This window comes from Astatotilapia calliptera, chromosome 10, assembly GCF_964374335.1.
Source record: "Astatotilapia calliptera chromosome 10, fAstCal68.1, whole genome shotgun sequence".
Lineage (NCBI taxonomy): Eukaryota > Metazoa > Chordata > Actinopteri > Cichliformes > Cichlidae > Astatotilapia > Astatotilapia calliptera.
This window is the reverse complement of record NC_137431.1, coordinates 13,253,634-13,280,380: the sequence shown is the minus strand read 5'-3', so window position 1 is coordinate 13,280,380 and position 26,747 is coordinate 13,253,634. Positions and strand designations below refer to the sequence as shown.

The 26,747-nt window shown below is 39.7% G+C and overlaps 2 protein-coding genes across 7 annotated transcripts in view; one reads left to right on the top strand and one right to left on the bottom strand.

Annotated features, from left to right (window-relative positions):
* Window positions 1-15,170, bottom strand: part of LOC113030416 (connector enhancer of kinase suppressor of ras 2-like) — a 31,980-nt gene extending 16,810 nt beyond the window's left edge. For 2 of the 6 annotated variants that reach the window (XM_026181852.2, XM_026181849.2), the window contains exons 1-8: window positions 14,596-15,170; window positions 9,306-9,469; window positions 6,714-6,916; window positions 5,550-5,655; window positions 4,601-4,642; window positions 4,390-4,509; window positions 2,288-2,347; window positions 2,098-2,166 (exon numbers count right to left, since the gene is read on the bottom strand). In XM_026181852.2, the coding sequence (XP_026037637.1) occupies window positions 2,098-2,166; window positions 2,288-2,347; window positions 4,390-4,509; window positions 4,601-4,642; window positions 5,550-5,655; window positions 6,714-6,916; window positions 9,306-9,469; window positions 14,596-14,659 (828 nt within the window). In that variant the 5' untranslated portion in view covers window positions 14,660-15,170. The remainder of the gene's footprint in view (window positions 1-2,097; window positions 2,167-2,287; window positions 2,348-4,389; window positions 4,510-4,600; window positions 4,643-5,549; window positions 5,656-6,713; window positions 6,917-9,305; window positions 9,470-14,595) is intronic. The other 4 variants (XM_026181850.2, XM_026181851.2, XM_026181853.2 and 1 more) reach the window with 3 other exon arrangements.
* A 4,414-nt stretch (window positions 15,171-19,584) lies between these two features.
* Window positions 19,585-25,783, top strand: nlrc3l1 (NLR family, CARD domain containing 3-like 1). Its single transcript, XM_026182940.2, has 7 exons — window positions 19,585-19,668; window positions 21,347-21,581; window positions 22,603-22,701; window positions 22,954-23,031; window positions 23,120-23,225; window positions 23,327-23,567; window positions 23,695-25,783. The coding sequence occupies exons 2-7, from the start codon at window positions 21,397-21,399 to the stop codon at window positions 25,293-25,295; spliced, it is 2,310 nt and encodes a 769-aa protein (XP_026038725.2). The 5' UTR covers window positions 19,585-19,668; window positions 21,347-21,396; the 3' UTR covers window positions 25,296-25,783.
* Window positions 25,784-26,747: the final 964 nt, after the last annotated feature.

Genomic DNA, 26,747 nt, shown 5'->3' with positions numbered 1-26,747 from the left:
TTTCAGCTTTTTAAGCTGTTTACTTGGTAAAGAAATGCTCTGCTTTAAAGTGTTTCTTATACAACATCAAGTCATTGGTTTCTTCCTTTTGTTTCATCTCACTGGAAATTCAGATAAAACTCGTGAGCGTTACCATAGTGTATGTGATATTTTATGTGTTTGAAGCTTTTCATTTAATGGCCATTCCTGCACCAGACTCTATCACTGTTGTCACGAGTTATTTACTTCTGTGTGCACAACACCACCAAAATAACCTACAAATTAGCAAACCCTTAGGTCTTTCTACATGTTTTCAAGTTAATCACAAGGCAGAGCATTTTTTTTTCTTCATTCGTTTCCTTTGATGTAACTCGTTTGCTTTAGCTGCCATTTCTACATCCACTTCTTATGAAAAAAGATGCTCAGATCCAGTGAACTCTGCTCTGTGTCTTTTTGCTGGAGTACTCCCTACTGCCTTAATTATAAATCCCTCAACTATTTATAACATGCCTTGTTTTTTTTCACTTGGTGGTGTTTTCGTCCTTGAGTATTAAGATATTTAACAACTTTTCTTTATGACTTGTTATCTCATTTTCCTGTAAGAAGAGATGGTGGCAGTAATCTGGGCCATCACAGACAAATCTAGTTCAATGCAGTTTCTCTAAACCCTCAAAGGAACGTTTGTGAACAATCAGCCGTAATTAAGTTGCTCTACACTGTGCCATAATAAATTAAATGCATTAACAATGTTTAAGCTGGTTTAAGCGATGTTTATGAGTAACAGTGGAGTTTTAGCTCAGCATGTAACTCTACTGCAGTAATGTATTGCCTACTTAGGCTGCTGCAAGAGTCCATCCTCTGTTTGAGAACACCAATTACTCAGTCCTACCCCACATACTAATTTCGGGCAACCAATACATCATAATCGTGTTGTTTAGAAAGAGCTGAGAATGTCTTGCAAATCAGTCTGCAAAATCACTCAAATCATTTATACTATACTTCAAGGCCCTATTTCAATTAGCTGTTTCTGTGTTGGGCTTATGTAATGCTAATATTTACATTACTATGACAGGCTAAAATAGCTTCCGTAGAAGTTTTGTTTGAATACATTGCATTTTCCTTTGGTGCCCCATGAGGAGCATGACTCTGACTGACGCATGCTTCGGTAAAATGAAAATCAACTCTGCATTTCCACTTTTTCTCCAAAACATGGCTGCATTCAGTGGGTGACTTGACTGACTGAAATGAATCTGACTTGAGCTGTGTAATTATCATAAATCTCGCTGTTGCACACACAAGTAGCAATTATTTTAAACAATGGGTGCTATATTTAAATTCCACTCTACGGAAAAGTGAAAGTTGAAAGTTTTTTCCCTTTCATTTCTGCTCATCATGCTGTGTACGCTGCAGAAACAGACATTTTGTGCAGTTATGCCTCTCACTGACAGAAACAATGGCAATTACTTTGGCTGATAAGTGCTCATGCTGAATCTGGGGACAGCTGAGAACAATTTGAGGTCAAAAAGCCATGTATTGAAATAAAAAGAATGAACAGCAACATCCCCACTTTGAGCCTGGATTATACACTTTATTATTTCCATTTCCCATCTGCTTTTCAGTTCTTTTCTGCTATCTATTAAAAAAAAAGAAGAAGAAGGCTAAAATTTGGTAGTTGCATTCAGGTGCATCGCAACTAGCAAGAATCGTCTAATTATCAAGAAAAACAATGTGTGTGTACCACTAGTTTCTAGGAACGAAAACAGAACTCTCGCTAGCACAAGTTACCTTTTTGAAGCAGGTACCTCTTGATCTGCTTTTAACAGAAAATCCAACTGACCCCATGATAGCCCTCAAAAACTACTACGAGAGACACTACAGCCAGTATCCTAGACAATAACAGTTGAGCTGCAGTGGCTCATAAAAGCACTGAACTGCAGGAGCGTATAAAACAACAGCATGCATTCATAATTTCTTTATGTATGTAAAAAATATGTCAAAATTAAACAAACATTTGCATAAATAATCTGCAAATGCAATGCAAATAACGTGCAAATTCAAATAACACAAATTTTCTTTTAAAAACAACAATAATAAGGCAGAGAACGAACACGACCATACCACTGTCTGATGATTGACCTGAATGACTTCATCTCCAGCATGGATTTTCTTGCAGCGGTCAGCCAGTGACTGATGGAAAAACAGAGAGACCGAGTCATTAAAAGCAGCTCTGATTCAAGTAAAGTATAAATAGTGAACGAACAGTGAGGTGAAACTCTGCAAAGGTGAGCAGAAAGACATTTGCACTTACTCCCTCTGTGGTGCCGGTGATCACATGCAAACCATCATATGTTGATTTGATATACATGCCCTGTGGGAATATAGCAGATATGTAAATGACTGCCTTGTAAAGCACAGCATTAGGAGTCAGCATCATCTGCACCTCAGCTCAGCCCCGCAGTCATTTACAGTACAGACTACTCCATATTTGCAAATCTCCATTTGTTTTAATCTGCTTGTGGTGCAAAACTGGTAGAAAATCTGGGTTTTTACTCAGTGAAAGCCTGAGAGGGAAAGTGCTTTTATACACATCTCAATTTGTTTCAGTAGTCTTAAACAACTAGAGGAAAGTCATAAAATATCACACGGGTGCACTTTCTTTAAATGCACAGAACACTCTGCAAACTTGTGCCATGTAACGAGTCCCTCGCAAGCAGATTAAATCAAAGATAAATGATTGTTTATCTGCAAATACTTTTAGTCTGGTGCTGCAAAAAGAAAAAAAAAACCTTCAAGGCTTTCACTAAAAGGGGTCAAAAGTACAAGACAAACAAACACACAACTATTTACACACAGATATGCATGAAAATACATGCATAACTATGTGACACACACACACACACACCGAGTCACACGCAGAAACGTAGAAGCAGCATGCCAGTCTTCAAGATGAGTGGAAGAGGTTTATTTTTAGGCTACTTGACCCACTGTTGTGTTCAGGTTTCACTGAACGGATGAAAGAACTTCCATGCCCAATGCTAGCGTTTATGTGTGGGGGGTGGGGCTTTCACTGTGGCCCCAAGCAAGGAGCTTGTGCCCGAGTGTAGGTCAGTGCAAAGATGGAGTCCAACAAAGGGGAGCGTTTATATACAGTGCAAGAAAAGTATTCTCTGCTTCTAAACAGTTATATACAATCCTAAAAGTAAGTGCTAACAGAATTGCCGGTTGCTGTATTCTATTTGCTTGCATTTCACTCATCTGAATATGGCCAATATGTTGTTTTTATGTCACATTTTATCCACTGACTCACATGCCCATCAGCTCAGCAAAACCTAGTTTGGGGTCAGCTAATGTGAGTTACATTAGATATCGTGCTGAAAAGCAGCACGCAAGGTTTAAAATCTACAATCCATATTTCAGATGTTCTGTTTGCTTTGAAATGCAATTTTGGTCATTCCCAGAAAACTTGACATGACATTATTATCCCCAAGTTGAAATTCCAGAGATAGATATGACAAAAAAAAGTAATCAAAAGAAAAATTGTATGCCTACTTCTTGATGCCTCTACAGGTATGTACAGATAACCAAATATATATACAGCTGTAGTCAGGCTTGACCAAGCCTTTAATGAAAATAGCCTCTGTATGCTTCAAAAAGTAAGTGTGTGCTGTTCCATTAGAAAACTGTATTTATAAAAACTTTAACTGGAAAATCAGGCAAAGTTAGTACTGGGCTTGAGCAGAAATATGTTCGCAGTGAGTAAGAGAAACGCTTAAGAGAATTTGCACATGCCATATTTGTATAAAACAAAATACTCTGTCATGCTGTTTAATCGTCATTAGTACGATTCACATTAGTAAGTTTTGTACTTTACTGTTTTGGCTTTTCCCTGTGTTCATCAAACCTGAAAAACAATTTAACATCTTGATATTTTAAGTATATTTCAAGTTTGTGAAAAGTATATTGAAATACTTGTTATGTGTATTTGTTATGTACGCCTTGTTACGTATAGTGAAGTACAAGGTGTGTATGCCTGGGATTACTGTGTGATAGATGAACCACTCCTAAGAAATACCTACAAATTTCTGCATTTCCTGTAATTATTAGTTAATCAGCTATGTGGCTATGTAGTCTACATAAAATGTGTCATTTATTTGTTGACTTATTATAGTATCTTTTCAAACTAATAAGAATTTATTACGTACTTATTATTATTTTACAATAAAGCAGCATGAATGTTTCTGCTGGGTTTCTGAAGCTACACCAAAAAAATCCTTTAAAAAAGTTCTTTCAAATCTAGATTTCATAAGTCTTGAAAAAGTGAGATACAAAATCTGAGCTGGATAATTAAAACCGAACCCCTTTCCCCAAAACGGGTGTGATTCTGAGAGTCTGAGGGAGGGTCACTCTTACCAAGCCTTCAGTGGATTTTATGTTGGGGAGCTGCACAACCTCCAAATGTGCAGACTGGGACACCATGGGATCCGAGGAGAGCGAGATAATTTGGTCGCACACTTCAGACAGTGTTTTACACTGCGGAGGACACATTAGGGATAAATACAATCTTCAGGCTTGCACATATTAGTTTAATTATTTCTTCGATAGAACAACATTTCAAACTCACCACATTCAGGATCTTGTTTTCTGTTTCATACACAGAGCAGTCCTGAGGAATATTCAGAAAGCACTGTTACCTCAAGAGAATTTGTCAAAATGAAGTTATTATTGGCATTTCTGCTGTAGGTGGATATAAGCAAAAACCGAGCAGCTTGGCACCTATAACCCCCAACACTCCCACACAGGCAGGCACAAACACAAAACAAATGAATCACCAATGCGGAGGCACATCTTTCCCTCTCTCTTTCACTCTGCCAGTCTTCCTCTCTCTCAGCCTTCAATTATTTTCCCTTTTGCCCTCTTTCACTCTCACTTTTAATGTTTTCCCACTTTAATTTTTCTCTTAACTCTATATAAACATTATATTCCACAGAGCCCAACCTAAAACCTGTATAGTTCTCTTAGTTTTAACTGGTCTTTAGAGGCTCTATATGACTGACAGACCCAGATACAATAAAATGAAACTGCAGTTTATGATAAGCATCTATCATTTCTATCACTTTAGAATATATTTTTAGGTCACTCTTTGAGGTGGCTCTAATTAGGATGCTGCTTTACATGAAAGCATATCTGACAGATGAGAAACAAGTTGTGAAGTAGTCAAGTCCAATTTCAGCTTCTCATTATCACTGACAGCTGCAAAATCTAAAACTAATAAAAAAGCAGGATGTACTGAAAGGGGAAAAAATTGTGTAAATGTATATCTGCTTTAGGGTTTAGAAAGACTTTAAATTTATGCAGGGAATGAAGAAACATTTTTGAGATTTCATTTTAAAAATCATAAGCACATTTACCAAAGAACCAGGTATTTTTCCAATTCTGCCGTTATACTTTAATATGGATCAGCTTCCTTTTTTCTGACAGAGGCTTTGTGATGATCCCAAGTTTGCTCTGTACAGTATGAAGTAATACAGTACAACAGGATATGATACAATAAATCATTTCATATTTGTTACCTGTTGTACAATTGTAGTGAGCTCAAGACATAGCTGGATAACATTGTTTCTGGTCACAGAGTAATCTGCCACTGCTGCAAATGGAGATCTGAAAAAGAAAGAGCACCTGGAATGAACCATTAGATCATTCTTCCTTTGAGACTCAGTCACTGGTAAATTTTACATATTTTTTTTACCAGCATTTCTCCCTTTACATTTTAGGATTCCTCACATTTCTGCCTATGTTAGTCTGTTTTGGGGTTTTTATTTTGGAATGTGACGTCTGTAATGCTTTTAACACATTTAATAATATTCACATTTCTCCTAAGGCCGAGAGCAGCTGACGTAGAGCAGAGATTATTAGTTGCTGTTCTGCTTTTTCCAAATAACCTCACAAGTGCGTCCTATCCACTGTCAACAAACGCAGCGTCGACTCCCACGTTTCTATTTGTACAATTTGGTCAACAATTAAGCATTTTCAAACATGAAATGAAACACGGATTAGTGAATTTTAATTGGGATGAATGCTGTAAATCATGTCAGCTATAATGGGGGAAAGGCAAAGCAAATCACTTTGTTATTTTTGCTGAACGTTGTCAGCTTTGAACTTCCAAATTCATCAAACACAAACAGACACAAACACACAGACTGGCACAATCCCACAGGGAAGCAAGGATAAAGAGACATATAAATAGACTTTCTCGGTGTCTTTTTGGCCACCCTGTCAAAATCTACTTATATAAGACTTTTACTCATCTTTTCTTGTCAAATGATTGGTCATGGACATTACACAGAAAAACAAAACCAGTCTGTATCTGTTAAAAAAACAAATCCCAAATCAGACTACATGTACCAATGCATGTAAACAGGACTGTCTCATTCCTGTTTGATGTCAGTTATATATTTATAATTAATTCAAATTATTATTATATCTTTTTGCTTGCAATTAGCACGGTTGTAAGTTTGTATCTAAGACGAATCTAAGGAAATGTATGCAAGAATATACCCAGTATGCATATAAATATGTGTCCATGTGAACCTGTATTTATGTGTTTGTGTATGTAGTTGTAAATGGGACCAGTACCTGAATCTACACAGCTCTGTGGGGCCCTTTTTCACAGTGTGCGTCCACATGTTTACACATGACTTACCAAATGTTTAAATTCATCTTTTTGCAAATCTCACCTGTCAAGCCACGCCAAAAGGCTTTTGGCAGCAGCAATGAGGTCCACCACTGAAGTTAGAAAGTCGTTGGGCAGCTTGCGGGTGGCTCGGCCGTCATAATGGCCACTGCGCCGCCTGCCTGTGATGAAATTCTGCAGGTTCTTGGCAGATGCGTTAAGCTTATGAGAAAGCGTTTTGAGATTCTCAGTCTCCAGCCCATAATTCTAGAGGGGAGAGGAAAGTAAATTCACTGTGTTTGACCAGTTTGTCAGTGTTTGCTTTCACTGTGACACATTCCAAGAATATCCCCAGCCTGGAGATAGAAACCAATTGTTCTCTGATAGCACTTTATGAATAGGAATACTACAGCCGACCAGCCCACCACGCTCCACAACAGAAAGGCTCCACATATGATGAAAATGTGTGAAATCAGCTGTCACTTTGCACGCCTGAGCATCGTTGAGCGCTCATTACACTTTGCGGCTAACTGCACGTGTAGGCCTATGGGCAGCTATCATGTCATGGGTTTCTTGGGAGGGGAGAGCGCAGCAGGAGGGCCACTAATCATATTTAATACAGCAGTGCCTGAGAGACTTAAAACTAAATCCCAGTTACATAAGAAGCTTTAGGGCTGAAGCAGGGCCCCCTGTGCAGCGATGCAGGATGAGTGGACTTTAGATTCAGATTGCATCTGTGACCTTAGGCTGGTAATCTCCACCCAGTTTTTCTATAGATCTCAAGAGTTAACACAAACCCAGGTCCAACTTTATTGCACCTTGTCTCTGTTATTTCTGCTTCTCATTTATCATTTACCATCTTTTACTTTTATATTACTGCAGTCTAACTTTCTTTGGTTCAAAAACAGAAAATTTGAATTAAATACTGGAATTATATGTGCAAGTGAATATAAAAAAAACCCCTCAAAATAAAGGAAATTATTAGGAGAGAAAATTATTTAGCTGGATGCTAAAGACACCTTACAAAAAGACTTTACATTTTCATTTCCTCTTGTGGTAAACTGGACAGCATGGCCAGAGTAAGTATTCTCAATTAGATGCAAAGCATTTATATGATTCATCCTTACACCCCCAGGGATAGCTCAGTAGGTAGAGTGGTGGCCCCATGATTGGAAGGTCGGGGTTCGATTCCCCTGAACAGCTACCCTGAGGTACCCCTGAGTAAGGTACCGTCCCTACACACTGCTCCCCGGGCGCCCAATGGCTGCCCACTGCTTCACTGAGTGAATGGGTTAAATGCAGAGAGGGATTTTCCCCACGGGGACCAATAAAGTACACTTACTGAGCATCCAATCCAACACCAAATAGTTCTTTCGTGTAGTTCCTGTTATATAAAGTGAAAAGTTTCCAAACCCCAACATAATCAGTACAAACTGCTTAACGGTATTTGTCCCTTATTTCAAACAGTTATTTTATAAATAATCTAAGAGTGAGTAAAAGAGTAAAAAACAATAATAAATTACTTCATCAATCAAATCGTGTTTTCCAGAGTAAATAAATTGTAACATTTTCACTGCAAATTTTAAGCACCAATATGGACACTTTTAGTAAGTAGGGTCTAAAAATATGTTCACATTGACGGACAAAAGAGAACATTTGGGAACAGCTATCCTGGGAAAACCTCCATTTAAGAAAAAATGTTCCTTAAATGAAGCAAAGCCTCCAAGCTAGTTCAGAAACACAGCTCAAGCTGCTCTGCGTCACTCTCCTTGCATCATATACCAAAAATACCTTCCTGATCTGGTGGTCTATTTAAGCTACATAACTTTCCATCTCTCCGTCTGACATGCTAGTGCCGCTGCCGAATCGCCCCTTTACGCTCCAGGGATATATTTGCTCATGAGTCCCCAGTTTTATATGTAACATATTTGCACACAGAGACCAGAATCTGCTTCCAGTGCATTTTTTAATCTGTAGCATGCTTCTGATGATTGCAGTATATATTCGTTCATTTTAATGCCGTTCATTTGGCCATTACATGACTGACCCCTAAATCTTACATTCTCGTGTTAGAAACAAGTCGAGGTCTCTACTCTGTATGCAGTAACATCCGGAATGAATATTATAAGGAGAATAAATATTATGCTCCAGCTACTCCAGCTGCACATTAGCCAAATCAGCAGAACAGCAATCTATCATGCTGACACTAACAAAACTTGTGTTTTGGGAAACTAAGAGCAGAAATCCCTTCGAGATGAAGCAGTAATCCATGTCAACACTAACGACAGTTGTAAGATTTGCCTGTGGAAGATCTTTTGGCCAGATTAGTAACTCTGGTAGATTTGCTGTGATGTTTAAAAATTGGGGCCTAAAGCAATCCTATCTACATCCACTTATTCCTGGAATGACTGATTTCGTTAACTGACAGTCTTTGCAGTGATAATAACAATATAGAAATTGCATCATTACTAAATATATCAACTGCTTACTGGAAAATATCTTTATTCTGTAACTTGTTATCTTCACTGACTTGTTAAATGATTTCACAGAGCTGCAGAGGTGCCAAATGTTCGACAGAAACTTCATCCGACAGCACTGACTTTCCAAAGTGACAGTAGAAAGTAGTGGGAAGATGGTGTGGGAAACTTGGACTCACCAGAGCACAGAGTAAGTCCACAGCCTCCAGTATCAGCTCCTGGTGGCCAATTCTGGATACTCCCAAATCTTCCAGCTCCTGGTGGGTGATACGCAGCAGCTGCTCCCCCCCTACTTTCTCCTTCTCAAAGGTCTTGATGTACTGCTGCAGGCAGTCGTCCAGCCCTTGGGGGAACACAAAGGACAAGAAAACTTTCAGCACAGCTCAAAAGCATGAATTTTTATTTGCAGACTGCATCAGATTTTCAGATTTCTTGTGAAACCACTGTTTGCATTATGCATTCTAACAGGACTTGATATCACTTGCTTTGCCAGAATATGTGCTGTAAATCTGTAAAGTGTGAGCACAGGTTGTATTTTGCTGTGTGCGAGTGTGAAGCAGTCTGTGTCAAGACAAGAAATCTGACACACTCCCCCTCGTCAACAGTTCTGAGCTGCATTTTCAGCTTCAAACCAGAAAACGCTTTCAGCTAGAAAGAAGCTATGTAGGTGTGCTCGAGTTGTTTTACATATTCAGCTACTGCAGCAGGTGTGAAATCTTTTGGAGAAAGAGTTGATGAAGTGCAGCAGACGAAAACAAACTAAGTGATTCTGTAACTTCTGTCTGCGTCAACAGACACCCTGAAATGTATGACTAGAAACTGTTTTCTAAAAAGTATATACACAGGGTAAATCAAAAACTTACAAAAAAAAAGAAAGTCTGTTACCAAAGCATCCCAAGAAAAGCCTTCAAAAAATACCTCAAGCCGTGATGAGGGGGCCGAGCAGTTCAGTAGGTGATAAGGGGACCTAACAGTCCCCATGGCAACTTATTTTGATCATGTTAAAAGCATGGCTGTGAGCTCTGATTGGAAAAATGTGTTTTTGCTTATTGCACATCCCCAGTGGTGATTTTTCTTCACGAACAACCAAAGGAAGGACTGCAAAGTCCATACACCTGTTCTGAAGAAAATACATGTTGCCACTGCCTTACGATCTTACAGTTAGGTTGAAAGGTCTCATAATTAGTTTTAAGGCTAATAATTCAAGAGGTATCTGCTTATTGGAGTCCCAAATAATGGTAAAAGCCACAAATTTGCAAACATGCTCTGGAGTCCACGTACCACGCTTGGTTTTGGTTTTGATTGATCAAAGCATTGAGGAGGTAAGACCTCACTTCCAGTTTATCAGTTTAGCTAATACTTAGGCCAGTACTTTTGAAAAGTTAAACTAAAAAACTAGGCTTGATCTGAAGATCATCTTTGCCAGTTTTTGTATAGACTGTTTTAAGTCTGTCACATTTTTTGTGATAATCTAATATGGCAGCGTGTCCCCGGAGTGCGATTTGAACTTGAAAGGTTGATCTGAGGACTTGATCATATGGTTGAATGGTTAGGAGAGGAGTGCATAAAAGCAACTCTAACTTTAACTCGGTACCTCAGCAGAGCTGGCAATATCATCAAGGACCACTCTCACCCCAGCAACCAACTGTTTGAACTATTACCGTCAGGCCGACGGTACAGGTCACATAAAACCAGGACAAACAGATTCAGGGATAGCTTCTTTCCCAGAGCTATCACCGTAGTAAATAAGCACAAAAACAACTGAACCTATTCCATACCGTCACTGTCATTATATTATGCTGCTATTCATACTGTCATCATATTAATGCTGCTATCCTGTATATATTGTACATACTATTGTTTGAGTACTTACGATTGTTTTTTTTGTACTTTTTATATTTTACATTTATATTTATTATTGAAACTTGCACCAAGGGAGTGGCACTCCAATTTCGTTGTACTCTGTACAATGACAATAAAGGCTATTCTATTCTAACCCACTGGTCCTCGAGGTGTTAGCATTAAACATTGAAAAGAATCAGGAGACTGCCGCAGTTATTGATGGCGTGTCTCTGTAATGCATGAAAGTATTTACTTCAGAAGCTGCACTGTGTCCCGATGATGTAAATTATGTTGCAAATCGAGCATGCAGAATCATGTTGCATAAACTAAACCACAATTTGATTTATTTTCTATATGAAATTTGATTTGATAATTGATGTTTCTGCCTCAGGCTTCCTAGAAACTCATTTACTTATTTATGTTTTATTCACTTTCAGATCAAGCAAACACATTAATAAATGAGCTACAAGGGAGCAGCTTTTGTATTGCTTTTCCTATACATTTAATCTTCTCAGGCCCTATTTCTCCCTTTTCACTCTCTTTCTCTTTAACACACACAGGGTTAGTTCTTTCCTCATCCTGTCTTTTTATTGCAGTGGACCAATCATATACATGTGTCTCAGTGCTAAGCTTCAACCCCATCAAGCATTCAGATCAGGTTTAGCTGGCAGCTAAACGGTCGAGAGGAAACATAGGGAGTTTCATGGTTTTGCATAACATTTAAAGGCTTAACTAATGAGCCTCTTTACCAAGTTAATTGAGACTCATCATGTCAATGAAGTATTCCCCATGTTGCCATAGAAACCACAAAGCAGGTTTTTCGGCAGGGGTTCTCGCTGACCGTGGGGTAATATAAAGAAATAAGAAAAGGGAGAACATGATAGTTTGCAAAAAGTGACTACATGCTAGCATGAGATATTGAGCTGGTGAAGTTATCAGCTACTTTAGCATTTTATAACTCCCAGAGCGTTTCACATTTCTAAATGACATTATAAAGCATCTTGTGGATATGTGCTGTATAAATGATTTTTACTATAAATAAAAGGGGAACATGGCACAAAATGGCACTAATAGTCTCTATTCTCTATTTTTCCATTGAAATCTGCCATGTTTTGTTTCATATTTTGCTGAAAGCCTTATGCAAAAGAACAATGTGCAATAGAAATCCCTTTTTGGTGGAATGGAAAGACATCTCAGCCACATCAATTTTCCTGTCTCTTGCATGTCAGTCAGATTATCAGGCACGCTGAGGAGAAATTAAAAGCACAGCGTTGACACATTATGATCTCCATTCTAGATAATCCACTGGCATTGTAAGGAGAGAGAGCTCTTTAGGGCGGTTAAGCATTGTTATTATGGATCTGTGTTGATCTGACTTGTCATTGATCGCTGTCGTCGTCTGTGTTAGACAAGAAGACAGTGAGGGTTTGCACTGAAAGATAAAAACTGATATGCCTTGCAAGACAACAAATATGTTTAAAAACACCCAGACGGTACAAAGTGCAACACTGCATTGAAATGCACATATTTTATGTGTTTGCACTGATACCCTTCACCTAGTAAGAACCAATTTCCAGTCAAGCTGGAATTCTTTTCGCTTTTGTGATGAGGATCTATTCTTTAAAGCAGCTTGGGAATAAAGCGTCTAGCTCACACAAAACACTAACAGGGGGTGGAGAGTGGGACTGTGGGAAGGTCACGGGGTGCCCCTATTTGGCCTCCTGTGACATCACGGAGCGGGTATGGTAATAATGGAACCTGTGAATGCTAACGACAAAACGCTGCCAGTCCTCCGGGTTCGATAATGGATGCGAGACAAGAATGAAACCCCCTCCACCCCATCGTTTCCTCTGTTTCAGTGTCTCTCCGTGCCACTCACTCCCTCACTTTAAATTACCATTACTGGGCTCTAGGCACAAGAACTGTCTCTGCTCCACTTGTCAGATGTGGGACACTGAAGAGTCCTCTCTCGTTTCCAATCTCCACTCCTTGCTCTTTACATACCTCACTTGTGCCACCAGCGTATTTACAGATCATCTTGGATCTCATTTAAAACTATTGCGGACATTCAATTTCAGCCCATCTCAGCGTCTAATCATCCCTGTGTGTCTCTATAAATAAAGCTGCACATGGATCTTGTTTCCTTTCTGAGCAAGCATCCAGTCCTAAACAGCCTGTTTATAAGGCCACATCAGATTGAGGTACAATCTGTAATACACAACTCATACTAAGAACCGTCTGATCCTTGCAATCATGACATATCTGAGCCAGCAGAAAAGGCCTACAGGCTTAGAATAATAATGCTCGCTTGTGTGTATGTGCATATGTGCGTGTGTGTGTGTTGAGGCGGTAAAGATGCAGGCCTATGGATGTGTATGTTTCATCTGAAACAGGCCATTGCCTGACACGTGAGCACGTGGCTTTGAAAAACAACACACATCGCAGGAGCGCTTATGTGAGTTAAAAGACAAATACACAGGCAGATCACGTCCTCCCACTGAGTTTAAGGTCTCCTCTTACATTTCTATCACATTTCCCCTCAAAGTACCAACTTTGTAATGCAAAGAGACAATAAAGCAGCATGGCTAATGAGAAATCTGTGCCCTGAAAGTATTCCTGACAGTCTGTGGAAGTAAATCCTCCACAGCTGTTTGGGACATTTATAGATCTTTGGAGCCTGAATAAGCGGACAAATTTCCTCAAAGGAGCCGCTCATCCGACAGCTGTACTGAGACTAGCGGATGATGAATTAATTGCAACAACAACTGTATGTCTATCTAACCCCTTTCCAGTCCTCAATTCAGTCTAAATGTCACAGTCTCTCTCTCTCAAGAAGAAAATCTTAAAAGTGCTTCATCACCAAACTGAACCTCATTATTCTGCTGGAGGATCCCTGAAAAATGAAAAAAAAAAAAGAGGAATGTTTTGATTCGCATTTAAGTGATTTTTGTGGGGATTTTATGTTTGTTTTGTTTTTTTTGAGTGAATAATCTTTATGATAGGCCTCAGGATTTAGGTACCCTTGGGAGGTTTTGAAACTACTAGAAGCTCATCTAAGTCAGCTGTGACTTCTTAATGACTTGAGCATCTGTGGATAAACATATCACAGATGGCTGTACAAGCTCTGATAGTGTACTGCTCTCCCAGCTCTGTTTTTATTCTGTGCACATGCAAAGCCTGGTCAATAACTCGAACCTCTTTTTCTTTCCTCCTCCACACAGATTCTGCACCCAGATCCAGCGAGAGGGGGAATCATTCGTGTGTAATTACTAGATCTCCGCTACAACCATCTGCGAGGCAGCCTTATGTTAACAATGACCACCGCAGGACACAATAGACGGGTTTTCCGTGTAGAGCTGTTTGAATCTGAGAACATCTTTTTTAAAAGGAGTGGGGGGCCAAGACGTCTGCAAGCTAGAAGTGCTTGAAAAAAAAAGATCGATTAACTGATTTAAGGCTGTGATTAAAAGCTTCCCGAAGCTGCAAGGCGACGAGGCGAAACCCCGAGGCTCAGCAGGTGTTTTGGCATCTCGAGTCAGTCTGTGTTGAAATGCATTTCAGCGCAACACCACACATGCGATTCACTGCAGCGCAGCAGTTTAATGGTCATCGCGTCTGATGCCTTACCTTTCATCCAGTCAACCACCTGACTAGAGCTCCACTTGCTCACGGGCTCCATAACCAGTGCCATGGTAGAAGTTTGTCTTCGCGCTTGACAAAAGAAAAAAAAATCCCACGCACACACACTCCCCACAAACCAAACTCCCCACCCAAAACGTTAAAAAAAAAAAACAAATAGAAAGAAAATTAGAAAAGATATTAAAATAGGCTTGATTCAGTGACCATCTAAAGTCTTCTGTGATTGGTTTGAGTATTTACAAACAAATCGAGGTAGGTCCAAAAGGTCCAAAATGTCGCTGTGAGAAGCCCGAGTGCAGCTCGGCGGACTTGTGCACATTCATGTGCTCTTCACTTGCTTGAAAGAGCTCTTTTACTTGTGATTCATGTCAGGCTCGGATGCTGGTGGGTCGCTGCTGCCCGACCCCTCTTCCAAAATGCATCCCAGTACCATCCAGAGCGGAGAACAACGCGCAGACTGTTACTTCACACTGGCGTCTGGGAAGGATGGGTTCGCTCTGAGCATCCTCCCTCATACACAGACATGGAGTCATAGCTTTCACCGCGCGGAGTGTACCCTCTGTATGTGGTGTGATTAATGCCACAAGAAGCCAGGAGGAGTGCGAGCGGGGTGGGGTGGGGGCTGTTAACGGGAATGAAGGGATCCAGATTATAAGGGATTTTGATAAGAAGAAGTGCTGGATCCATGTAAAGCTTTTGGAGTGGCAGAACTTATTTGCCATGTTTTTAGCAAAGCACTCAACCATCAACCACAGCCCACAGGAAAGCAGTGGTAATAAAAATGTAAATAAAAAAATTAAAAGTGATTTGTATATTAGCTTGTATTCTTTAATTAGAAAAACCCTACAAAATCGTATCTAGAAAATTGTGACTCTAGTCAAGTATATAAGTTTTGATAAACATCTAGAAAGATAAAGATACATAATAGAGCTTGGGACTTAATTCCAAAATCTTTCTGGATCATTTGAAAATTGAATTGTACTTTTTATTTCTTTTGGTTAAATATCAATAAATACTAATTTTACCGTTTATCTTCAGGGGGCTACAGTTCAAGAAGACACCCAGACCCACGAGTCACCAGTGTTTAGGCTAGAAACTAAACCCCGCTGATTAATCAGTTGGCTAATTTTACTGACCAGTGGTAGATATTTGTCAATTATCTATTGACATGGTATTTATAACAGCTGATAAATTAAAAATTGAAAAGTAAAGAAGAGATGGAAGAAGCATTCCATGAGTGTTGAGATTGCATAGTTTGTCCACCAGAGGGTGTGCTGCATCGCCTGTTGGCCATATTTCTTTGTAACACAACAGAATCAGGCAGTGTGTAAACAAGTAAATTAATAACTACAGACAACAAATATTACAGAAATCAGCTCCGTCTTCACCACAACAGATTTGCATTGAGGCGGTCCAACTGTAAATCTACTTCTCCACTTTCTCATCACTCCTGAACAAAATCTTGAGACTCCTCCACTTGGGGCAACGACTCATTCCCAGATTAGGATGCTGTTTCCACTCATTCCCAGCTGAGAATCAAAGCCTCTTTAAATCTCATCCCAGCCACTTCACACTCAGCTGCAAACCAATCCAGTACGAGCTGAAGGTCTTCGCCCCATGAAGCCAGTAGCGTGTCATCTGTAAACAGTAAATATGTATCCCGAGGCATCTGCGTTAGACATCGAGCAGTTTTGGCCAATGACAACTAGAAATGAGCCTTAGCATATGTATCATTTTTTATAAAAATATTTTATAAATACTTTAGTTTGTATTATTTTTAGTTTCAATAAAATGCTAGGTCCAAAAAACACATTAGAAAATCTAGTACTCACAGAAAGAGCCCAATGAGACACTGTCAAATGCTACTGAACTGAGGAGTCAATGCCACACTTGACCCTATTCGCTATTATGCAATAAGAACCTGAAACCATGTTTTCAAATGCAGATGTGGTTGTCTGTGTTACTGTGTTCGTGTCCATGTTTCCATAACAGTTTGCCAACCACACCACTGTGGTCACATTTAAAAAAAAAAAAAAAAAGTGTTCACTAAATTAGTTACACATATAATGTTTAGGAAATGCTGCACTTAAAGGGACCTTTGTCGTTAATATCCTATGCTTTCCCCCACAGGGAATAAGCTTTAGCAGCACTGATAACAGGCATGCTGCTTGGGAAAAGAGAACAGCCTGCTTTTTGTCTTCTGAACACTGCCGCAATCTGACGACGACGCGTCATTACACATGCCACTAACTCCACTAGGCAGAGTGGGTATTCTGGGAACCACTTCTCCTCTTTTCCTTTCAGGCCCTGGGGCACTAATCACCCCTCATACAGCCCACTGTTTCCTCCTACTGTCTTTGTCGCTGCTCACGCCTCCATCACACAAAGCGCAGTGTAGTGGAAACAACGATCACCACCGAGACAAGGATGCTGACATGTGCCTGTGTTTTTTTTTCATGTATGGTAAACAGCTTCGGGGGGAAAGCTTAGTGCCTGGAAATGGTAATTCTGCATTTTAACTAAGTGCAGTAACATATAAATACACATTTTTTTTAAATTAAAATATAAATTAACTGATGAGCGCATATTTCATTCGATTGCTGTTGTTTTTTACTTTCTATTACATTAATTCACATTCATTAAAGATTATATATATATATATATATATATATATAATGAAAAATGGCACAAAAAAATTACAGGAATTAAAAAAAATACTCCTCTTAAGGTTAATGAACAACATAATGTTGCTTTTTTTTTTTTTTTTTGATGTCAGAATAAGCACCCAGATAGGCGGAAGTAGATTAAGCTGGGATCCAAGATCATTGCAAATAATAGTGGTACTCCCAGAAGAACTCAGTGCTATCAGGAAACAGTCCTTATCATTACACAATTGCAATAAAGCATTTGCATTGCACTCATGATATAATGTATGAATTATATCAAAGCAAATTATGAATTTACTTTGTTGAGGTGTTTGTCCTCTTTTTGTTGATATCTTTTTAAAAGGAATCATGAACTAGGGAAGACCTTAAATTGGTGTGGGTGGGTGGGTAAGGATGGGGGTGTAACCTGTTAGGTTGCCTGTTTATTTTAAATTTTTAAAAAAAATGGCAGCAGTGCCTCCATAAAGTAATGCAATAGGAAGCAACATATTATGCTGCCATGCCAATATCTTGCCCCATCGCTCAGCATACAGAAAGTGTGAAACTTAATCATTTCACTGGCTACAGCTCCTTTAAGCAATGTTGGATTTTTTTTTTTTTTTCACCTTTATGACTCATATTGTGCAGCAGGGACACAGCCGAGGGAAATGTGTGTATTACTGTGCAATGAGCACGAGCTCTCACAGGTTTGACATTCAGTATTAGACTTATATAACAGCAGGGTCATCATATAGTTCAAGATGACACTGATTTGCAAGAAGTGCAGTGATGGAGGAAGTACTCATTAAATTCATTTGCACACCACTCTGTGCAAATTTCAATACCATATTTATCTAAAGGTATAAGAATAAATCAACAATTTTGTAACAGTGGTAGCCAAAGTTAACGTGTCTATAGCATTTTAAAATGTTAATTATCATTATTGTTAAGGAATTCATCTGAATCCGAATACTTTATTAATCCCTGAGGAAATTATATCACCTACTCCAATAGATCAGATTCTGTGACATTGCTTTATAGAATAGTAGTAGTGCTGTCCTGTGAGAACCACATGTAGTTTTTCATGAGCTCAGAGAAACAGGAAATTAAAAGTTTGGTCGGGAAAGGTGTTCAAAATGAAAGCAACGAAGTGGTACTCTACAAACATTTCGCATCTGATTACATGGGATGCACCCAGTTACTGTTACTGGTTTCAGGTTTGTCACTTGTCTCAAGTGATGTTGTTTAAGTCTGCCTGAGTTTAAAGTCCACAAGTTTGAAAATGAAAACAAAAGTAATCATATGGAGCTAAAAGCTTTGCACGTCTTTGCAGTCCAGTCATCATATCAGCTTGGAGTTGGCTGTTTAAAGTTACATTAGCTGCTGGCATAAAAGCCAAAATAGTTAACAGTCGGCATTTAATATAAAGACTGTGGAAAAAATAAAAGACTGTGCTGCAGCAATTTTCTATTTGTCATTCAAATAACTGTGCGTGGAGAGTCCAGCAGTGAAAGGACTGCAGTTGTAAATTGCTGGGTGGCGAGCACATCTCTGCGGTAAGTTTTCCAGTCCTTTGGTCACTTATAATATAACTCTAACAGCCAGGATCAGAACACCTAAGCAGCTAAATTTAAGCCAGTGTTTTTCCACGAGCCCTGTACATTTTCAGGTTTTCCTGTGTAATATTTTCTGTGGTGAAAGCAAAGGTGAAGAGTCAATTTTACAGGCAGCTTAGGTGGAATTTATTACACTACCACATTTATTTAGACATTGATAAGATTTACATACAAAACCGATTGTCAATTGTGTGTGTATAGATAGATAGATAGATAGATAGATAGATAGATAGATAGATAGATAGATAGATAGATAGATAGATAGATAGATAGATAGATAGATAGATAGATAGATAGATAGATAGATAGATAGATAGATAGATAGATAGATAGATAGATAGATAGATAGATAGATAGATAGATAGATAGATAGAGTTTTGTGGGAGAAATGTTTCGTCACTCATCCAAGTGACTTCTTCACTGAAGAAGTCACGAAATGTTTCTCCCACAAAACGTTATCTATCTATCTATCTATCTATCTATCTATCTATCTATCTATCTATCTATCTATCTATCTATCTATCTATCTATCTATCTATCTATCTATCTATCTATCTATCTATCTATCTATCTCCAGATGAACAGAATCAACTTTTTGGAGATTTACTTTCCTGGATGATTGAGAATGCATCAAGACCTCTGTGTACTGTACCACACCTCCACTACTCGTCTTTTTTCTCTTGATTTTCACATTTTATCCTGTAGGTGGTAGTGTAGGCCTAGTGAGGTGTAGTATAGCCATAATAAGAAGAAGAAACTTAAGACGAAGAAGAAGAAGAAACTTCCAGTCACGGAGAAGGGTAAGCTATTCACTGTTCATTGCATGCTTTTAATGTAGTAATAATGTATTTATTTTATAAACAGTGAAATTGCGTGAGATGATTGAGTGTCGTGAAAGCATTTGTCATCGTTTTGTGTAAACGTCGTGTTCCTCGCTGCTTGTTGGAGTCTTCTTATTGCGCTTCATCGAGTTAGCTTATGTAAATCTCTAAGTTCAAAATCAACACGGCTAGCATTAAATCATTCAGAAAGACATTATGAAAAGTCGCGGGCATAATCTTATCATGGTATGTAGAGGCTGCTGTAGGTCAGACAGGTGCCACGAGCTCCCATTCATAACATGAAGAAAAGGAAAACGCAAAGCGGAAGTGTTCCCAAAAATGTCAAATTAAACCAGTTTCTACTCTGCTTTATGAATGTAGACCTCAAACAGTTAGAGTAAGAAAGGCCAACAAATTCCTGTTAGCCAGCACATGGATACAGTAGCGAAACAAGCTTTGCTTTAAGCAGGAAGAAACCTGCGGCATGACCAGGCTCGGCGTGGGCGGTGATCAGCTTGACAGATAGTAGGAATACATGTATAACAATAAACCAGAGTTGCCTGCAGGAGTGCACAGAAGAAGAGAGAGGGAGGGGACAAAGAGCAAAGACACAGCATATTAATAGACACTGGTAACAAAACTGTGCTGATAGCTCCAGGCTCCACCTCCCAGTCTACTTTTCAAAACTCAAGGAAGTGTAATTAAGGCAAAGTGCTAATGTGATATGAGACTTACAAATGCTAGCAATTGGTAATGCTGTGGGAAACGTGATCACTTTGATACTAATAGCACCCTTGCTGCACCTCGAATTGCAGTAATCTAAAAAGTAACAAGTGCACCGTTATTTGTTTCTACATTCCTACTTAGGACTTATGTTACTTATTTTTCATGGGAATGAGGGTGGGTGGCGTCTAGTGAGAGAGTTTAGGTTTACACATAAAAGAAGCCATAATTACAAAATAATTGGGAGCTGTCCATCCATTTTCTTCTCATTATTCGGGGGTCACAGTGTGCCTGGAGTCAGTGTATCTGATATCCCTGTGTTGGTGTTGTTTCTGCATCACCATAATAATGTCGGTCCAGGATCAACATTGCAATTGACCAGCCATGCTGTTGTTGTCATACCTTTGCAATGTGAGGGAGAAGGAAAGAAATGCTAAATGAATGCTCAGACAATGTGATTGGTCAGTTGCAATTCTGATCCTGGACCACAAGTGTTATGACGGTTCGGGAACAACACCAACACAACAATATCAGATCGTGTCCAGGAGCCTATTCCAGCAATCATAGGCACAAAATGGGATGCACTCTAGACAGGTCATCAGTCATCCTAACATGCATGTCTTTAGACTGTGGGAGGGAGCAGTAGCAGGTGTAGGGAGAACATGCACACTCCACCAGCTGGCTAACCAACAACCTTCTTGCTGTGCTAACCCCTGCACCGCTATTCAAACCAATGTAGGAGCCAGTGTCAGAATATTTGAAACCACAGTCTTTTATGCTTATTAGTTACTTTCTCAAGACCTCTAAAGGAAAGTTGTATGATTTTCTTTTGGCAAGGCAATGTCAAAAGATTACTAAAGACATCTTTAACAGCAGAAACGTGTTGAATAAGCACGAGTAGAAAGCTTAATATCCGTCTCCTTTATTTCCCCAGGATTTTTCTTCTTCTTATCAGTGCTGCTCACTGACCCTCTCCATGACATCATGAGCGACGTAGACGAAGCGATGGGCACGCAATCAGAAGGCTCTTCCATTGGGGAAGCAGCTTCTGGAAGACCGGAAAGTGGGCTTGAGGAGGAGGTAGAAGATGAAGATGAGGACCTCTACTACATTCCTCCGAGAAGACCTTCGCTTGACCTGGGACCCAGTCCAATGGACACAACCCACTGGTATGGAGAAATGTTTGACTTGCAACCCCTTCCTGTGCTTCTCTCACTCTAACACTGTGTTTTTGTAGTGAAAATGCTTTTTAAGTATTGTTAAGTGAGTAAAATTTATGCCGACCTACGCTGTGACTGTCTGTAATTTCTTAGGTTACATTACATAAAAATAAGCATCACTCAGTTTGCAGTGGGATTTCCGGTCTTGATGTCTTCAGCTTCAGCTTGGTTTTTTTTTTGGGTTGTTACATGTACAACGTTACATGTTACACATGTACATACGTAATTTATGCATCCATCTTTGTTTTCTTTTCTACGCATATTTAAGTTGAAGATGTCAAACTATGTCTTTGAACTTTTGGTTTACTACCAGTGCATAAATACTCAATTACATTCAGAAATGATTAAAAACCAGACTAGTTACATGAAACTGTTAATCAATTAGTTATCAGCACAGGCTAAAGACAGGAAAATTGAACGCATCATTAATAGTGAGAATTTCACTGGGTTATTGACCGGTCACACTACTAAGTGGTTGTGATTCTGCTGACAGGGGATTTTCCCCTCATAGTTGAAGTCTGCTGAACTAGAATTTCGGGGCCAAATAGAGCACAGTTTATTTCTACTTTATGCATCAGCACCTGCTCAATAAACTACAGTTTTCTGACATATGTTGAAAAATATTTGCAGACAGTGAAGTTAAACTGGAAATATTGGAAACTCCAGTTGTTCTTGATTGCGTCATTGCTTGGCTGTTTTTGTGCGCAGGTGGGATTTTCAGTCTGCAACTTTGGCTGTCTTTTTGCTACATCACATATGCTGAGTCTTAGTAGAGTCACTCCAGTGAAGGAATGCCCTTCCATCATGCATCATAATTGCTCAATATCCTCAGTTTGAATAACTTAGACTTTTCTAGATACGTGAGAAAAATCACAGACTGGGCTATTTTGCATGATGTCTGGAAATTTACTTGCCGTGTGGTCACTAAGTAACTAAAAGAACTGTCATTCTACCATTCCTTCTTTTTTAGGTATTACGTGGACCAGGCCTTGTCTCCAGCTCAGAGCTACAGCACAATGACAAGCGAAGAGTCAGACAAAATGGAAGAAGACGACACATCTTCCACAAGGTGCAAACAAGTCATGTCAGTTTTAATCAGAAAGCAATTTTTTTAAGGGGGAAAAAAACAAAAACACTAAGTTGAACCAAAGTACTTTCCAGTTAAAGAAGATGGATTAATAGTCCAAGCAACCTATCCAAAAAATACACAAGCTTTTCATTAAGAATATTCAGAGGGGACCAAATCTGTCTCTGTTAAATTAATTCCTGGAAAGAGAGTGAAACACTTCATTTAAACACAGCTTTGTCTCCCTGTTTTTAGTGTCCGCCGACAGAGAGCAGATTCGTACTCCAGCTGTTACTCCGTTGACAGTGACGACTGTGAAAAGAAGATTCGCAAGTAAGAAACTTGCACATGTTACTGTGTGTGGCTTTTTCCAGTATTGTCACTAAAATATTTTGCCACATTTTCACTGTGACGTCACTAGGGCCAGGAGCAAAGAGGATGTCCCTGAATCTTCTGACACAAACAAGTTAATCGAAAACATAAGTGAGAAAAGGCATCCATCTCTAACAATTCCTTTCACTTTTAAGGTCAGTCACTGTTTTTTTTTTTGCCTTTGTCCATTTTTTGTTAAAGATAAAAACAAGCACTATATAGACATAGTTATATTTGACTGCTGTTTTGGGTTTAGGCTATCTCAAAAACCCTTGGAAAGCTGTCAGAGTTTGAACTTATGGGATTCCAAAGGAAGCTTTGGAAGTATTACCCGCAGTCGTTCAACACTCCTCCACAAAACACGGACCTAGTGGACCTGGTCGACCGCTTACTCGAGTGTTACAGCCTTGAAAATTCATTCCAGATCACCAAAACCGTACTGGCTGAGATGGGGAAAAAGAAGCTGGTTGAATATGTCGATACTTTGTGCCTTAGAAGTAAGTGCCCTTGAGTATGCCTTAATGTCTTGTTTTGGCTGCTAATTTAACCTTAATGAAAGCAATGATGACACATCTGCACAAACTTCTTCATGTATGCACATTTTATTTTCTTTATTTTTTTCAGATGAAGTACGCTACGAATTAGCCGAGTGTCTGAAGCAGAAATACGGTGAATGTGAGGATTATGGTGGTGAGAAGAGGCCCTTTGACGATGTTCATACTACTCTCAAAATTGTTTCCACGTGTGATAATGGCCCCAATATCGAACACGAGGTCATGAAAATAGGAAAGCTGGACAGCAACCAGGAAGCACCCAAGGAGATTTCTACTGCAGATATTTTAACTCCTAACTATCTGGAGACCTCAAGTTCAAGGTTTATATTGCTCACTGGAGTGGCAGGATCAGGGAAGTCTATGGCAGTCAGAAGGTTAGTCCTCGATTGGATTGAAGAACGAGCACACGAGCACGTGACTTTCTTGTTTCCTTTGCCATTCAGAGAACTCAAACAGTTTGAGGGCGAAAAACTTTCCTTGGTAGGCTTAGTTAAAAAACTCTACCCGGCAACAGAAAAACTGAGAGATGGGGATTACAGGTGCGACGAATGCCAAATGATGTTTGTCTTAGACGGACTGGATGAGTACCACTGGAAGATTGACTTTGAAAACACAGAGCTTATGACTGACCCCACAGATACCAGAAATCTGAACGTCATCGTGGTCAACCTCATGAGAGCGAGGCTGCTTTACCGCGGCCTGTTCTTGGTTACTACTCGGCCATATGTACACGCCTGCGTCCCATGGGATATGCACTACAATGAGATAGAAGTACTTGGTTTCCGTGACACTCAACGGGACGAGTACTTTCAGAAGAGGTTTAAGGACTCAAACCAAGCAGCTCGAGTTATTGATTATATCAATTCTACCAAAACCCTCCGTATCATGTGCCACCTGCCCTTGTTCTGCTCTATAGTGGCCGATGAGTGCCAGCACGTATTTAAAGAAAAGGGCACACACGCAGAGCTGCCAAACAGCATCACCTACATGTACACAAAGCTGCTGTTTGCACTCCTGCGTCAGAATCGCAAATGGAGAGCTCCAGAAAACAGCGTCGATAAAGAGAGAGACTTTCTTATTAAACTTGGAAAGCTGGCCTTCTCGATGCTGGAACGCGGCCAGTACAAGATAACACAGACTAACTGGAAAGAAAATGGCATCAACGATCCGGAGGCAGTGCCCTACACAGGCCTGTGCACGCAGTATGTCACAAAGCCATACGTGCTGGTCAACGAGAATGTCTTGAGCTTTATCCACCCCACCATGCAGGAGTACCTGGCTGCTCTTTATGCAATGCTCACCTTCGCAAATCTCGGGAAGAACGTTTTCGAGGAGAAACCGAAAAATAAAGTTAAGGGGATGTTCAGGGGGCCCACACCCTCGGAGATGTACAAGAACGCTGTGGACAGGAGTCTGCAGTGCGAGGACGGCAGATTGGACATTTTTCTGCGTTTCCTGTTTGGAATGACACTTAAAACCAACCAGGAACTTCTGCAGCCCTTCTTCACCTCTCCCTTAAAGTGGCCAACTGCCACTGGAGATGCTGCTGCTCTCATCAGGAAGAGAATGAAAGACAGTCAGAATCCTGAGAGGAATAGAAACTTGCACTGCTGCCTGAAGGAGCTCGGGTCACAATCACTGGGCTCAGTGTCCAGTTTAACTGACTGTTAAATGCTGATGACTGCGTAGAATTATTCATGTCCAAGTCTTCAATGAATTCAAAAAGCTGGCTGCACAGTGAGCTACAGTCTCTCTACATTATGACAACGTGATCAGTGTTCAGCCAACGTAAACACTATCGAGTTTAAGGGAGCTAAACTAAGGGTACAAATGCTTATTTTTAGACTTTTAAAATCGTCAGACATAACAAGGATGTGTAAAGCGAAGATTTTAAAGTGATGTTTGTTTTAGAAAAGGTGTGAGATTAAGGTGCCTTATATTGGAAGTTTGGGGTTTTTGTGTTTTTGTTTTATTTTACATAGTGCATCTAGGATCAAAGATTCTTGATAATGTGTAAATTCTTTTGTTAAGTGTGGGGTTGTGTTGCTGCTGTTGCTGTGCCTGAAATGTGTTAGTCTATAAAAAATAATCTACCTTCTAAAATCTGCTTAAAAAATAAGGATCAATATTATAATAAAAGTGTCTGACTAATGCTTTTACTCTGAGTTCATTCTAACTGCTTGTTGACCTCTTGCATTATTTAGTTATTCATGCAGTCGTTACGCTTTTATTGTGATTACATTTTTTTTTTGTTTTTAGACAAACGTGAACATATAACCGTAATGTGAAGTATGATCAAGGAGAAAAAAAAGAAAAGTGTTCTGAAAGAAGGAAAGAGGCAAAAAGCAGACAAGAAGGGGAGATGAACAGCCAAAGAGCAAAAGATACACTGCCTTGCTAGAAAAACAAAGATCACAGACTCTAATATTTCACTGGACCGCCTTTAGCTTTGATTACAGCACGCATTCACTGTGGCATTGTGTCAATAAGCTTCTGCGGTGGATTTATTTCCATCCAGTGTTGCATTAATTTTTCACCGTGCGTTAACGATGTTAGAGTCTGACCATTCTCCAGCACATCCCAAAGATTCTCAATGGGGTTATGGTCTGGACTCTGGTGGCCAATCCGTGTGTGAAAATGTGTCATCCTCCCAGAACCACTCTTTCACCATTTAAGCCCGATGATTCCTGGCATTGTTATCTGGGAATATGCCCGGGCCATCAGGGAAGGAAAAATCCATTGATGGAATAACCTGGTCATTCAGTATAGTCAGCTCACCTCATTCTTGGAGCACATACTGTTGCTGAACCTAGATCTGACCAACTGCAGCAACCGCAGATCATAGTACTGCCCTCACAGGCTTGTACAGTAGACACTAGGTATTATGGGTGCATCACTTCATCTGCTTTTCTTCTTACCCTGATGCGCTCATCACTCTGGAACAGGCTAAATCTGGACTCGGACCACATGACCTTCTTCCATTGTTCCAGAGTCCAATCTTTATGCTCCCTTGAAAATTGAAGCCTTTTTTTCCGGTTTGCCTTACTGATTAGTGGTTTTCTTATGGCTACAGAGCTGTTCAGACTCAATCTCTTAAGTTCCCTTCGCATTGTGCGTGTGTAA